This window comes from Gavia stellata, chromosome 2 (genome assembly GCF_030936135.1).
Source record: "Gavia stellata isolate bGavSte3 chromosome 2, bGavSte3.hap2, whole genome shotgun sequence".
NCBI classification, from domain to species: domain Eukaryota; kingdom Metazoa; phylum Chordata; class Aves; order Gaviiformes; family Gaviidae; genus Gavia; species Gavia stellata.
Window position 1 is genome coordinate 30,602,438 of NC_082595.1, and position 14,770 is coordinate 30,617,207.

General features: G+C 35.4%; 1 protein-coding gene across 3 annotated transcripts in view; it reads left to right on the plus strand.

The window, feature by feature from the left end:
• SIPA1L2 (signal induced proliferation associated 1 like 2) overlaps positions 1 to 14,770 on the plus strand; it is an 87,540-nt gene that overhangs the window by 53,664 nt on the left and 19,106 nt on the right. For all 3 annotated transcript variants that reach the window (XM_059829186.1, XM_059829193.1, XM_059829202.1), the window contains exons 11-16: positions 1,245 to 1,348; positions 1,756 to 1,859; positions 4,650 to 5,038; positions 8,712 to 8,936; positions 11,530 to 11,683; positions 14,520 to 14,739. In XM_059829186.1, coding sequence (XP_059685169.1) covers positions 1,245 to 1,348; positions 1,756 to 1,859; positions 4,650 to 5,038; positions 8,712 to 8,936; positions 11,530 to 11,683; positions 14,520 to 14,739 — 1,196 coding nt within the window. The remainder of the gene's footprint in view (positions 1 to 1,244; positions 1,349 to 1,755; positions 1,860 to 4,649; positions 5,039 to 8,711; positions 8,937 to 11,529; positions 11,684 to 14,519; positions 14,740 to 14,770) is intronic.

Sequence of the window (14,770 nt, forward strand, 5' to 3'; positions counted from 1 at the left end):
TTCCCAGAAACAGGCCAGAAATCAGCTAGTAACTCAGAACTGGAATAAAATAAGAATTTCTCTTCCTTTTGCTTCAGTGGAAGGTGTTTGATTAAAAAAATTGTCTTTATGCTCTTCAAAGGTTTTAATTCCTACTGTGCTTGTTCCAGTGGCATACATTCCCCAGTATCTCTCCTCAAAAAAGTAGCACTCTTTCCGAGGTCTCTTCTCCCTAAAAGTCTGTTGCAGTATATAGATGGTTCTTTCATATCCCTGTTAATCCCCTGGTGCTGAAGTTTCAAAGTTAGCTATCTGTGTATAAAAGACCACTCCAATATACTGTCCATGTTTAAGAATATTATGTGAGAAAACTGTTCTAAATTACTTTAAATTTATCACTTCGTTGTATAAATATAGCTGCCAAAAATATTTCTGTTATAAAATGTTGAGCTGTGGCAGTATCTACATAGCATAATATAAAAGCATTCCAGACTTGCCACTTGGCTTTCAGAAGCTACTTTTCAGAAAAAATGTGAATATTGAAAACATCAGCTTGACTCCTTGTCTGTAAGTTTAATGTTGTTTTGGCATGACTGTTTGTGTATAAGATACTCCATGTAGCAGATATATATGCAATATCTTGGAGACTCCTCAAGGAATTTCAGAATACTCACTGAAATCTCTGGCAGCTAAATAGATGCTAATAATTCAAATAAAACTATAGCATTTTTTTTGACAGTAGACACATGAAAATGCATCTTGTGTCATTTTTCCAGCACAGTTATTTCTAATAGCAACCCTGTTTTCAGTGTGTTGCTTTGTGAAATAATGTAACTTCTGCAATACAATACAAAGCAATGGATCTGGTACTAGCTTATGTGTTCTGAATGTGAAAACATGCAAAACTACAGTTACTTTCTGTGGGACTTAGTTCATAAAGCAATTAAGCATGCATTACCATAGTTCTCCATTGCAAAAACCTTTGGCTATGTAGCCCCAAGAATGCATTTCTTAAAGTTCAGTGTCTTCTTGGCCTGTTCACACTTAAGACATAACAGTGTGCTGTTGAAAAAAATTACATGTAAATATTTCCATGCAACGTTTGGAAATGTTACTATATTTGTTTGATGGTGGGTATGATGATTGTTTAAACAAATCACTTAGGAAATATTTGCTTTGAAGAGTAAAAAGTGTTGTTGTTCATCATGTAACTAGTTTTCTAGGAAAAAAAACCAAACAGCTTAATTTTCTGCTTATGTTAAAAGGTGCCAGTCCCCTTTGCTCCACGAACACCACCAAGGTTCAGGCTCACTGGAGTGTGAAGGAGGCAGAGAACGAGAGGAAACTTTGGAAGGAACTAGACATTCTGGTAATAAAACCCACTGTATCTTAAAAATAAATGCTCTTTGCAATGCAGTGCCTGTTGAAGTGCAGCCACCTTCTGATGCAGAGGTTTGATACCCAAAGAGCACCTGTTACGACAGTGAAAGCAGGGACTGTTACAGTCTAACAGAGTATGGTGTGGGATATTTAGATAACACTTAGGACAAACTACTCCTGAACTTCAGAAAGCCTCATGAACGATGAAAAGCAGGTTGAACTTTGTTTAATTATTGTTGGAAAACTAGATCTTAGAAAATTCTGCAAAGATACATGTGTCTGATTCCAAAGAGTTCACAGGTTTGAAACCTGATGCTAAGCCATGTGCCTTTTTTCTTTGTACAGTATACTCATCTTTTTAGCATTCAGAAATTAAAACACAATTATTTATGGCAGAAACCAAGTGGCATGCACCATCGACCAAAGTCCTGAGCTCCTACAAAGACCGGGCTTTACAGAAAGAAGGCAGTGGCAAGGAGTCGCCAAACAAACTTTCACATGTAAGTCGTTTACTTGGATGTCATTCAAAACTATAAAAAAAAACAAAACAAAAAAAACCATCCCACCCTGGACTTAAAGAAATACATCTTAAAAATACATTTTAGTAATTTATGAAGACCACTGAGTGTTTTGGGAGGCAAAGACTATGCTCGCCTATATGTGGGGTGAATTGACTGTGCTTAATCTGTGTTCATAAACTAAAAGCTCCAAGAGGGCTTGGGTCTGGGGCACTGAGGAGATAAAACTAGTATAGTCTACACTCAGCTGTGTATTTACAGCTTTGTTTATACTGGCTTGCTTAATCTGTGAAGTATTTAATAACCTTTAAAAAAAAAAAATTATATTCACCATACCACTTATTGTGTTGCGTGAAATACCCATATAGCATAATTATCAATAAGCACTATAAAAATGTAGCTTGCATGTTGAGAATGCTGAACAGATTTATAGTCTACCTAGTTTAGTGTCTTGTCTTCAGTAATGGCAAAATCCTCAATGGCTTAGTGATGGAAAGTACACTAATGATATGCACGGTCTTTTTCTTTTTTTTTGGTGTTTGTTACATGTCAAAACCTGCTATATGTAGTAGGAATCTGTACGCTATTTGTAGACTTATATTAGTAAGATTATGGGGCCAGTTTCTCATCTTACGTACATTGATATCTTATGAGAATCTAGCTTGATACTTCTTGAAAAAAGTACTATAATAAACAGAATCATGCTGTAGAATTATGCACATGAAGGCAAAAATACTTTCTTTTACCTTAAGCCAAAGTTAGCAGGAAGCTAGAATCAGTATATGTAACAATCAGTATTAAACAGAGCACCAATACCAAAGTTAAATGATGAGTTCGCTTAACTTTAGAGTTTTATGCTAATAATAGCAGCTCTCATGCTAATAATAGCAGCTCTCATGCTTTTAGTATAGTGGGGATCTGAACAGAAAACTTTGTAACGGGCATGTTTGTGTTTGCCTGCGCGTGCGTATGTGTAGTGCAGGTGCAAAAGAACTATGTTGTACAAAGAACCAGCATTATTATAAAGATAATACTAATAAAATGAGGTTATTTTGTTGTTAGATGCTGTAAAACAGAAAAAATGGTCATCACCTTGTAAAGGACCTTGTAATGTTCTATTGTGCATCCCCTTTTTGTTCAGCTCAATTAGCCATATGACTCTCTGCCAGCCAGTGAAATTCATACTGAGGGCTACAGCGAATGTACAAGAACTCTGTAAAATATTTAACCATTAGAAAAAAACCTTTATGCTGTCTTTTTATCAGTTTTAACTTGGGGGAAGAAGGGTGGGGGGAATTTCACTGGCTATCTTCAAGCTCTCTTTGTTCTCCTGGAATAAGTATCATATTCCTGCTGATTTTTTTTTTTTTTTTTTTAAAATCTTGCTCCACGACACAGTCTTTAATAACATGTAACAATTAGGGACATGCTGGGCTTTCATACAATAATTTCTGTAGGCACAAGGAAATGCATAAAATGATCCTAAGCTATGGCCGTAGTGAACTCTGAGCAGTTCAAGGTGTCTATACCAATAGCTGTTGTCCACATTTTCTGCTGCTTGCAGGGTCAGGAAGGTGCCGAAGCATTGTGTGTTCAGCAACATACAGGAAATTTTTGGGAAGGTTCATACATGCAATACGTCTTTTAAGGCTAATTTTATGCCTTTGTGCTCCTCCCTCCGCCTTGTTTCTTTCCACTTTGGTTCCATGTTACATTTACAGTGAGAAGTGGCATGCCTTTTCTCCAGACACCTTTCTCCAAGTCCCTCTCCTTGGAAAAACTGTTCATTGTATTTTTATCAATTGTTCCGTTGTTTTTAAGGTGACAGCCATCTTGTAAAGGTTAGAGTGAATGCAAATGTAGCCCCTCCTTTTTTCTAAAATAATTTTCTCAAATTCTGAGGCCTGTTAATTTTCATATGGAATAGAAGTATCACTTCTGGAATGGCTGCCTTGTCTAACTGCTTTAATGTGTGAGCAACAGCTATGTTTATATGCATCTGCTAAGAGGGGGATCTCGTAAAAAAGTTAGTCACCCTTCCCACTTATTCTACCTAATAGAAGTCCATCTGCCTGTATTGTGGCTACTCTGTCACATAGATAAATTAATCCAACTCTCTATAAAATCTCTTTTTTTAAAAAAAAAAACAACAAAAAACCCCCACCTTTATTGACACAAATGCCTGACATAATTATTTGACTTCAATAGCCAAGCTTAGCTTAGGGCCCTGTGACTTAAGTTGCTTTCATCTGGTACACATACATCGCAGTTGGCTTCAATTTAGTTAGCCACACATCCAATTGGATTTGATCCAATAAGCTGCATATTTCACCCACACTGAGAAAAAGCCAAGGATAATTCAGTCTTCGGTGTTTTCAGATTTGCAGTAGAACTTGTTTAAACAAATAATTACAATGCTTCTAGCTTTAACAAATGCTTATTTTAACTGTTCAGAAATGCAATTTTATGGATGTTAAGCAGGTCCTATAATCAGAAAATTCAAGTGTGATCGTAAGATTTGCCATAGAAGATGGAACTAGAGCCTTTTTATTTGCAGTGACATCAACCTTTAATATGTCTAGCCAGTTGTGCAATTCATTTCACAGAAACTGCTGGTATAATTAGCTCTTTTCATACTTTGCAGTTATATTATAGCATACTGTAAAAAATAATAAAATGGTCTTTGAATGGCACAAATTCAGTAATTTATGTGAAAATAAATTTTTTACTATTTAACTTGAGAGGAGTCTTTTTGTTTGCTTTCTTGTTAAGATTGGAGACAAAAGCTGTTCAAGCCACTCAAGCAGCAACACGCTATCCAGTAATACATCCAGCAACAGTGATGAAAAACACTTTGGTTCTGGAGATCTGATGGATCCTGAGCTGCTTGGATTAACATACATAAAAGGGGCTTCTACTGACAGTGGAATTGATACAGCTCCCTGCATGCCTGCTCCTCTTCTGGCTCCTTTGCATCTTGCTGGCAGCAGGTCTGGAGTACATTGCCGTACTGAGCAGTGGACCGAGTCTTCTGAAACTCCTGGGCCAGATGATGATCCAGCTAAAATCTATGCTGTTCATAGCTATGCCTCTGCTATTTCTACCAGTCATACAGCTGAAGGCAGTATGGGAGACCTAAGTGAAATCTCCTCTCATTCCAGGTATGTGTTTCTTACAATTAGGGATTATGGATTATAGACTAAGATACAGAGAACTCTTTTTCATTGTTGTTATTCTGTTTACCCTTCTCTGAAAGTAAACTTAACTGATTTTGATTTTTTTGTTGTATTTAAATGACTATATGAGCAATTTTCAGGCAATTTTTGATAAGTATGCCTAAAAAGCATAGCTAGCCTTACTCCCAGATCTCATGGAGACTTTATATGTGACCTTGTTCACATTGCTTAGGTTTTTAAAGTTCGGAAATATCCCTTAGTAAAAGTGAAGTTTGCACCTAGAACTTATTTCACATGCCCTTTTCTTTTTTTTTTTAGTACAGTGCAACAAATTACCTGGGAGTTAATGCTGAGGGAAAACCGAAAAAATGTAATGGACAATTATTACATATAGTGGTGGACAATTTTTACATATAGTGAAACTGCATAGCATACCATCCCCCCCTAATTTACATTATTGTCATGTATGCTTTACAATTTTGTTTGTTGAACTGAATTTCTGATTGATTTTCAGCTCTTCTTTTTGTTACTATTGGAATGTGTGCATGGTACATCTGTTGTAAAGCAAACTTTGAAAACACACTTTTAGAGCTGGTTGCCTTTATGTCCCAATTCCCATTTTATGGTGACTTTGAAGTTGAAGCTTTGGTCTATGTGATATGTTTTTTACTGTGTAAAGGATGGAAAGAAACTGTTCTTCTTTCCTCCTGATTTTCCTGTTTTCAATGTCAATCAGTACAGGAAAATAACCAAATAATGTCTTGTATCCTCATTTCTTTATATGCTTGACATGAGTGACTTAGTCTTGCATACTTACTCTGACTTCTAGGGGTTTTTTTTCCCCACAAGTTATAGAAGACAGTATAGACTATCGTATAGACTATTGTGAAAACTAGGTAAATGCTTCCACACTAAGCTTTCACGACTCCTGTGATAATGCAGAAGCTCCAGATTTACTCTGCTTTGTGTGTGTTGAGATTTATGTATTGTGACTTCTAAAGCGCTAGAAATAAGCTCTGTGTTTTTAGGACTTCATCATAATGAGCTGAAATAGATTTCTAACGGCTAGAATATGTATTCTCAGCACTTGTGTGGCAGCTGTCATATTTAAAGTGCCAGGCAGCCATTAAGTAGTCTGCTGCTCACTTCTATGGAATAAACATTTTATGGATTAATTAAAAATTTAAAAAAAAAAAGCATATAGATTTTAAGTGAGTTTACCTAGGCATTTCCAAAGCAGTAATTATTGTTGAGATGATGACTCACATGAGGATTGCCCAATTCCACTTTGGCTATAGCAATGTATTCAAATGATCGCCTTCTAATTTGTGTGCCAAATCCTTTTGCTATAGGAAAATGTTAGACTTATGTTGTGTGACCCAACTGTTTTATTTAAACTTTGCTTACATATCTGTTAAATTACATTGGAATGATAAATAATTTTGCTGTTGGGTTTAAAAGCTGACATCACCTATACAACACCCACAGGCATACATTATTAAAAAAATCTCACTTTATACCTGTGATGCTACAACACTGACATGTTCAAATAGACATAAGTAATTTGACTTAACATATAAGCATGTGATATCTACTGCTGAATCCTATATATATATTTCCTAACTGGTCAGACACTGAGTTTGTATTTCTTCATAATCTGTAACAATGAAATTCTAACACTGTTGAGGCATTCATTCACAATTATTTTATGAATATTAAATAGTAAACTTGTTCTGCAGTAGCTAAGCAGTGTAAAACTTCAAGAAACAAGACCACACACTGGTGGAATGTCTTTGATCTATAAATGCAACATTTCTTAAAATTGTATTGTTTACTGAATAGATAAAGTGCAATGCACAGGAAATGTGTCGGTTGGTTGGTTGAAAAATACTGGCCTGATTCTCTAATATCATCAGATAAAGAACCCTCTGAAAAAGCTAATACTATAATGTTCGAGTAAGATTTACAGAATTAAACCTGCTGTAGGAAACAGTATCTCAAACTACAAGACTGATTTGAGCTATGTACAACATTATGTCTTACAGCTCTGTTATTAATGGTTTTATCTCTCCTATTTTATATTCATTATGCACATGAATTATCAAATACCTTCATGTTACTGTAGCTGAAACAGCTTAGCTTCATTGCCTTTAGTTTTGCTTTGTTTCTTACATAGAACATTTTTCGGATCCTAAAAATGTATACTGCTTGTTCCAACCATTGCATTGAACTCATTATCTAAAACCAGGCTTTTATAGGCATTTTATTTATTCACTTCAAAAATATTCCCTTATTTAAAACCTAAAGAATGAGGTTGGATGTTCGATTTTTCTTAAATTTAGTTACAAATAGAACTCTAAAATCCTCTGGATAATATCCTTGCTGTCGATCTGATACGTATTTTATATTGTGCTTTGACGTTTGCTTCATCTTTAGATTTCAGTTTTTCATAACTGAATTATTTTCTTCACCATGTCTGTACATAATTTATTTACATATTTGCAAGGATAGCAAGCAAAAAAGCTTTTAACATCACCCGCATTGTTTTCTTCCCCGAAAACCTCATAATCTTGTTACTACTTTCTGGGGAGGAAGAGGGAGGAGAGGAGAGAAAATAAATTGGGTTTAAGATTAAATGCTTATACTAACTGTGATCAAAATGTTAATCCATTGCCTTGATGATTCAACTTTCTTCCACAGTAGGCACATTAATTGTATCTAATGACATCTGTGCATGTGCATTGCTTGTATTTGACTGCATGGACAGCAAAGTAGCCATGTCTGCTACACTTTCAGCAACACCTTCTGGTCCTCTGTGAATTCATTCAATGCGCTTGGAATTAGATGAAAAGATAGCACTGTGTTTGGTACTTGTAAATCAACAACAAAAGTTAGGAGCTGCTGCTTCAGGTTCCAGCCTCTGATTTTAGGCAAAGCACTTGGTTTCTGAATGCTTTGTTTGCTTCACCTCCAAGATGAAAAGAAGAAATTTATTCTTCAAGGAAGTGTTTGCTTTAGTTCATTTTAAATCATTTTGAGAGTCTTCAGTAAAAGGTTTCATTAGTGCCTACTACTGCTATTATTCATAATAGAAGAGGCTATTAAAATTATCCAGAGGACTGTTTTTGTTGAACTGAAATTTACTTCTGTTAATATTAAATTCTCAACGGTACTGAATGAAAGACACAACTTAAACTGCCATGAACTGGCAAAATTGACATGAAGTGGAAAAGCATGTAACTTTTATAATTAGAGAGATACTTGGGGTAATTCCTTACCTAGTTCTTGATGTAAATGGAATTATACCATTAATAATGTGTGTGTACATATTTGCTTAAAATTGCATGCACAAATTCTATGTATAATGTCTTGAACTTAGTCTTTTAATTTTAATTCCTATTACTTTGCATTGGCATTTCAGCAAGTTGAATTACATCTATTACTTGTTTTAGAAACTCATCGCAATTCTGTTCTCAAAGTGCTTTAATATATACACGGCTGGTATGCAGAAAATTACTGTACCAATATTGCTACCTTGATTTTAACCTTGAGAAAAACTTCACATTAAGAACTATAGCTGCATACCAGGTGAAGCGTTTCTGATTTGTTGTATAGCAGATTTTATTTTTGCTTTTGTGTGTTTTCTTCAATTTTTCAGTGGGTCACATCATTCAGGAAGCCCATCAACACATTGCTCTAAAAAGAGTGGCTCCCTAGATACCTCCAAAGTCTATATAGTGTCGCAGAATAGTAGTCAAGAGATTTCTGGATCAGTTTCAAAACCATACCACAGACAAGGAGCAGTGAGTAAATATGTCATTGGATGGAAAAAATCAGAAGGAAGTCCTACACCTGAAGAATCTGAAGCTTCTGAATGTCACGAGTAAGAACGCTGTTTAACTTTGTTGGGGGAAGAAGGGTAATGAAAATAAAGCTTAAAATAGGATAGAAAAATCAGAAATTACAAATTCCGTTTCGCTTTTAAATGTTTGGGGTTTTTTCTGTACCTTTATGTAGCAAAGGTACATCCAAAAAAAAAGAAAAAAAAGACAATAACTGCACAGGACACTGTTTTCTCCTCTGTTCTGTCCAGCTGCATCTTTTTCCTATGTGTCAAATAAAGCAAGCTGACAGAAATTGCTGAAAAATGTGTGTAGGTAAAAACGTATGGCTATGTCAGACATACAAGAATTTCCATTTTGAGTCTCTAGGAAACAATTGGGAAGGTACAATTTTATTAAGGTCTTAAAGACCTTCTCTACAAATTTTCAGGAACTTTAGTTAGCTGAAAAAAGCTTACTTCCTGACGTTTCTGTATTAAACCTTACTACCTTGTTGCCTATTACATTGGCTAATACATTACAGATGAGAGAGATGACCTTAAATGTATTGGTGATCTATGGTAGATAATTTTTTAAAATTGGTGCCAGTTAGAGGTGTTTTAGTGGGACTTTGTTTTTAATGAACAGGTCCAAACTGGTGGTTAGGACCCCACAAGAAAAAGATTAAGTGTGGATATATCTGACCCTCTCTTCACGAGACTCTACAAAATGTGCAGGCTTCAATAAAACTGCATATTTTTCTAGCAAGTGACATTTAGACAAAAATATTCAGAGCAGTTCTAGCGAACAGCTCTATGTGCAGCTTAACACAGGAATAGCTCATGACAATGTGTTCTTCTTAGGTCGAAGAAAAAGGCTGGCACTCAAAGGAAAAGATGCAGTATCTCAAATACAGATAGAGATGATACTTCCCTAGTACTGCAGCAGTAATAAGTAATGTTTGAATCTGCTGTTTAAAACTAACCTTTAAATTCCTGTTATCTTCAAAGTCACCTTCTCAGATAACCTCCTTGCTTTCTTTTTGTGCATAAGCCATTCAGTTCTATCTCTCAGTAAATCATAGTCAGTCCTATATATCTCGATATTGACAAGATGACATGCAGTACCTGATTTTCAAATGTTTAATATGGGATTACTCTTTCTTTAATGGGAATTGGGTTATTTGCGTCTAATATCTCATATTGCATATATGTGCATGTTTATGGCAAGGTTCATATTTTAAAATATAAGCTAGAATATATGTGCTATGAAATACGAGCCTGAAGTTAAGCTCTAAAATTCCTAATTTTCAAAAGTAGATGATGTCACTACCTTCTGATCCTGGTTATTTGTGTTTCCTTGTGTTACTGTACTGGTGACTTCATTTTTCCCCCCCTCCAACGTTTAATTGTTTGAATGTTCAGTCGTAGTAGAATTTGCACTTAAAAAGTGGTAACTTCATTGATTCCCACAAGTTTTTGCATTTTGAAGTTGATGAACTCCTTTATTTTGAATGGAACCCTTAAAACAAAATTGCATAACGAATCTTGGTATTTAGACTGAAACCGTAGCAATTTAGAAAAGTATCTTCAAGAGCTAGTTCTATTTAAGAAATATGAATTGAATATGAAAACACTTCATATATCAGAAAATATTTTCAGATTTTTCCGTGGCATATAGCATTGCTTCACCTCTTTCTTTCTAGGAAAGCTTTGTATACATCACAGAGAGGAAATATGTCTCTGAGGATAATGATGTTGAAATAAAATAACATCTCTAATTAGCAATGATGATGAAAATCAGGTCAATTGCTGAATGTTGTGCCACTATAGGATGTAATTCACTGAGAATTACACTTTACTGTAGCAAAGCTTGTTTCCTCTCTGCTGAAGACAGTCACTGATTATGCTGCACTTGGCAGTAAGTAATGGCTTCAAATGTATGTTCTGTGTGATTGGGAATCTCTAGTTCCTTTGATTGCATTTCCAGAGTAAACCTGTTAAATTCTCCCTCTCCTTTCTCACTGGAAGGAAGCTGAAAGATAATAGTTCAGTTTGACAGACTTTTGTTGACTGTAAATACATTTTTATGTGCTGATAAATAAAACAGCTTTCTTCCTTAATTATCTAATGAGCTTTATGAAATTGCTGATAATAAAACACACTTGGCACATGGCACAATCGATTACCAATACACTTCAAACATTGCCATTGATGACCATAGTAATTTTGCTGGATTGTGAAGCTGGATACAATCTCACACTATAAAAATGTTGATTTTCTTATTTGCTAAGGAAGTAAAAGTTAAAATATTTTGTGATGAACTATTGGAAACGTTGATATAAATACAGCTTTAACAATAGAGAAGTGTGGTATGTAAAGAAGAGAGAGGCAAGCCAGGAGAAACAAGCATTATCCTTTTTTGAATTGTTCTTTATAATTCCTAAACCTGATTTTTAAATGGTTTAAGAATTTCATTTTGGACCCACAAACAGTTTCATAAATATAACATGATTGACAAAATATTCTAAATAAGAGTGTGCTGTGTCAGGAGATAATTCTAACAATTTTTAGTTTGTGACATAAAATGTATGCAGTGTTTCAAATCCAAGAGCACTATTGCTTCTTTTGCTAAAAACACCAATTGTCTCCACAGAGTGTATGATGACATTGATGCTGTGTCTGCATCGAGTCCACTCCAAACTTCTGTGAGGAATGCCATTGTTGAAAGCCAGCAAGTCTTGTCCAAAGAAGACTTTCTGAAGTTGATGCTGCCAGACAGCCTCTCTATGGAGGAGGGGAGAAGAAAGGTTAGCTACTTTCTTCGGCTTTGTGTATCTCGGACACAGTTGTCTTAAAAATGAATTTCTGGTATTCTCAAAATTGCTGTAGAGAAGGCAATATCATTTTGTACAAGCTAAGCCATGGGGATGCTATAAATACTGACCATAAGTCCAAAATGTCATTTCCCATAATATGAAATGGTATCTAGTTTGATGATTATGTATGAAATACAGTATTTGTTTAAGTATGTCTTTGCTTAGCCTGAGCAGATACAGGTACAGGTTGAGCAATTTAATTATCATTTCAAAGATTAAAAAGAACATTTTCAAGGTTGGATGCCTAAATTTATACACCTCGTATGATATTAAGGCACATGAATAAAAGTAGCCTGCTTTCCCCTGCCCTGTGATACTCAGTACCAACAATTCTGTTTGAAGTCTGAATCATAATTTTATGTTGGTATCAGTGGCAACTGCTCAAAAGGCACAATTGTCAGTGCTAGTGGAGAGCATACATCTCATCTTTATAGTATGAAGAAAATCAGTATTATTTAAAAGTTCACAAAACGTGGATAGAGAACTTAAGATTTACTACTCCCCAAAGTATACATGATTCTGAATTCTGTGCTTAATGTGGAATAAAGCACAAAGCAATTAAATTATTTGAGATTAATTGTCATATGTCGGTATTAACTCAATGCTCTTTTAACCCACTGTGTAAACACAGTGTGCTAAATAGCATAATCATCATGTCTGAACAAAAGTAATACATGGGAATCCTCTAAGTGCAGACTTGAATTTAAAATACAGATCATATATATTTTTTTAATGTGCAGTATGTTAAGTATGCATGTTATCTGTTTGAATTCCAATAAATAATGTCCTAGAGGTTTTTATGATTTATGATTGATACAATAATTGGTTTTCTGTGATGATTTCAAGAGCCACTAATGTTTCTGGCTATCTGAATAAGAAACAACAAGGATTGAGGAGGTGTGGCCATTCTGAGATAAATTACTGCTCTCTCCTTCCCCTCCCAAGACACCCAAACAAAAGCTCACTAAACGAGAGAGACTGTAGGCCCTGGCTTGCAGGGGATCCCCAGCCGTAAGGACTTGGCAGTATCCAGTCTTTGATTATGCCTTCGTAGAGGGTAGTAACCTTGGTATAGGTGAGTCAGTTGTCTTTTGACAGTGAAGCCAGAAAGGAATTCTCTGCATATGTAAGATTCTACAGAATCAAATCACATTTTTGGTTTGGTTTTACCTTCTTCATAGATCAGGGAATAATGACCCCTCTAGGTAGTGTTTAATTTTTGTCGCACCCTGAAAGAAACTCTGTAAAGCTCCAATAATTAACATTCAACGTGTTTGGCTAGCTCGTGAACAACTTTATAGGTAGAAGATGCAGTATAAGGTTGAGGAGACTTGAGTAATTGCAGCAGGGTGCTTGCTGGGAACCTTGAGTGCAGGACAGAGGATCAGAGACCCTTCAGTTTAGAGGGTGAAGGCTTTTAACCCTTTGCCCAATGTGGTCCCTAATTAGGCTCAGGGTCTTTTGAGGTTCTTTAACCACTGCTTGTAGAAGGATACCATATATCCATTCATTTAAGGATGCTGTGTATGCCCTCTGTCCATTCATTTAGGGATGCTGCTTATGTCTATTGTTGTGATCGTTTTATGTATGTGTTAAAATAAAGTTTTGGATTATGTTTATTCCCACGGCCCATATCTGTTTCAGGCAAATCTCTAGAACCAATGTAGTATTTTGATGCTTTCCTAGATTAGAATCCGAGTATCTCCCTCAATTTTCTCTGGGACACAGTTAAGCATTCTAACAATTGAGCACGTTCTGTATTGTCATCAAGATAGATGCTTTCCTGAACTAGCACTATGAAGTGTATTTAAGTATTTTGTAAAGACTGTGTCTTGTGGCATGATTGAGTGTTTCTGTGTATTCCTTTTAGAAGTAATCATCAGTGAGCAAGTCCTGTCAGAAATATAACAATGTAGATATCTTTAATTCTATGCTTTGTTCACTGTTTTAAAAAGCTACTGCTCTTAAGCATATATTCTGCATAGGGAGTGTGCAACTCATGATTAATTACAAAGAAAATGGGACAGGACATTAAATTGTTACAAGCAGGACAAACCAGTTAAAATAATTAAGGGAATAACTGACATTTGTGGATGTGAAGAATAACTGGATTTGCAGTGCTGAAGAATGACTTATGAAGTGGAATGGCCCAGTTTTACAATGGAGTAACATCTTGTTTTATTGTAGATATTTGGGTTGTGGTTTAAGTAACTTTTTGAAATGCATAAAGTTTTCACTGAACTCTGTTATCCTCTTTTCTAAGCCTATTTTGTGATATCTGGAGAGATGCAGTGTCTGAAGTCACTTTTATCATCCAATGAATTATATTGCACCATATATCAGTTCAGAATGTTCAACATTAAAGCGTAGTCATTTCAAATTAAAATCAAACAGTTCTATGTATAGTCTTGAATAAATGTTGCCAGAGTTGGTAACCTTATATACATTTCTGGAAAACATTGCTGTCATAAAGCTATGGAGGTTTCATTTAACATTTCAGAATTAATAAAACTACACAGTATCTGATAAATTCATGGTGATATGTTCCAAAATATCAAGAGGAAGTATGAAAATCCAGTTCAGTAACTCTTTTGAGGCCCCAGCAGATCTGATACAGTGGAACAAATTTCTGATCTTCTGTATAAGCTCAAGAATTCCAGAGTGCCTGCCCAGAAAAATACTCCCAAGAACTGGTGATGGGATATGATTGTGTGAATTATTTCAACCAGTAATATCTGTTCTTATATCTTAATGTTTTGATGTTTAGTTTTCATTTTATGGAAACCTTTCTCCACGGAGGACGCTTTACCGTACCCTATCTGATGAAAGTATATGTAGCAATCGAAGAGGATCTTCATATGCTAGCTCTCGAAGTTCCATGCTAGACCAGGCCTTGCCAAACGATATCTTATTCAGCACTACTCCACCGTATCACAGCACATTGCCTCCCAGAATGAGCCTGACTCCTGGAATGGGAAATCTGAGAAGTAAGTGATTGTTGCTGTCATTGCTGAGTTT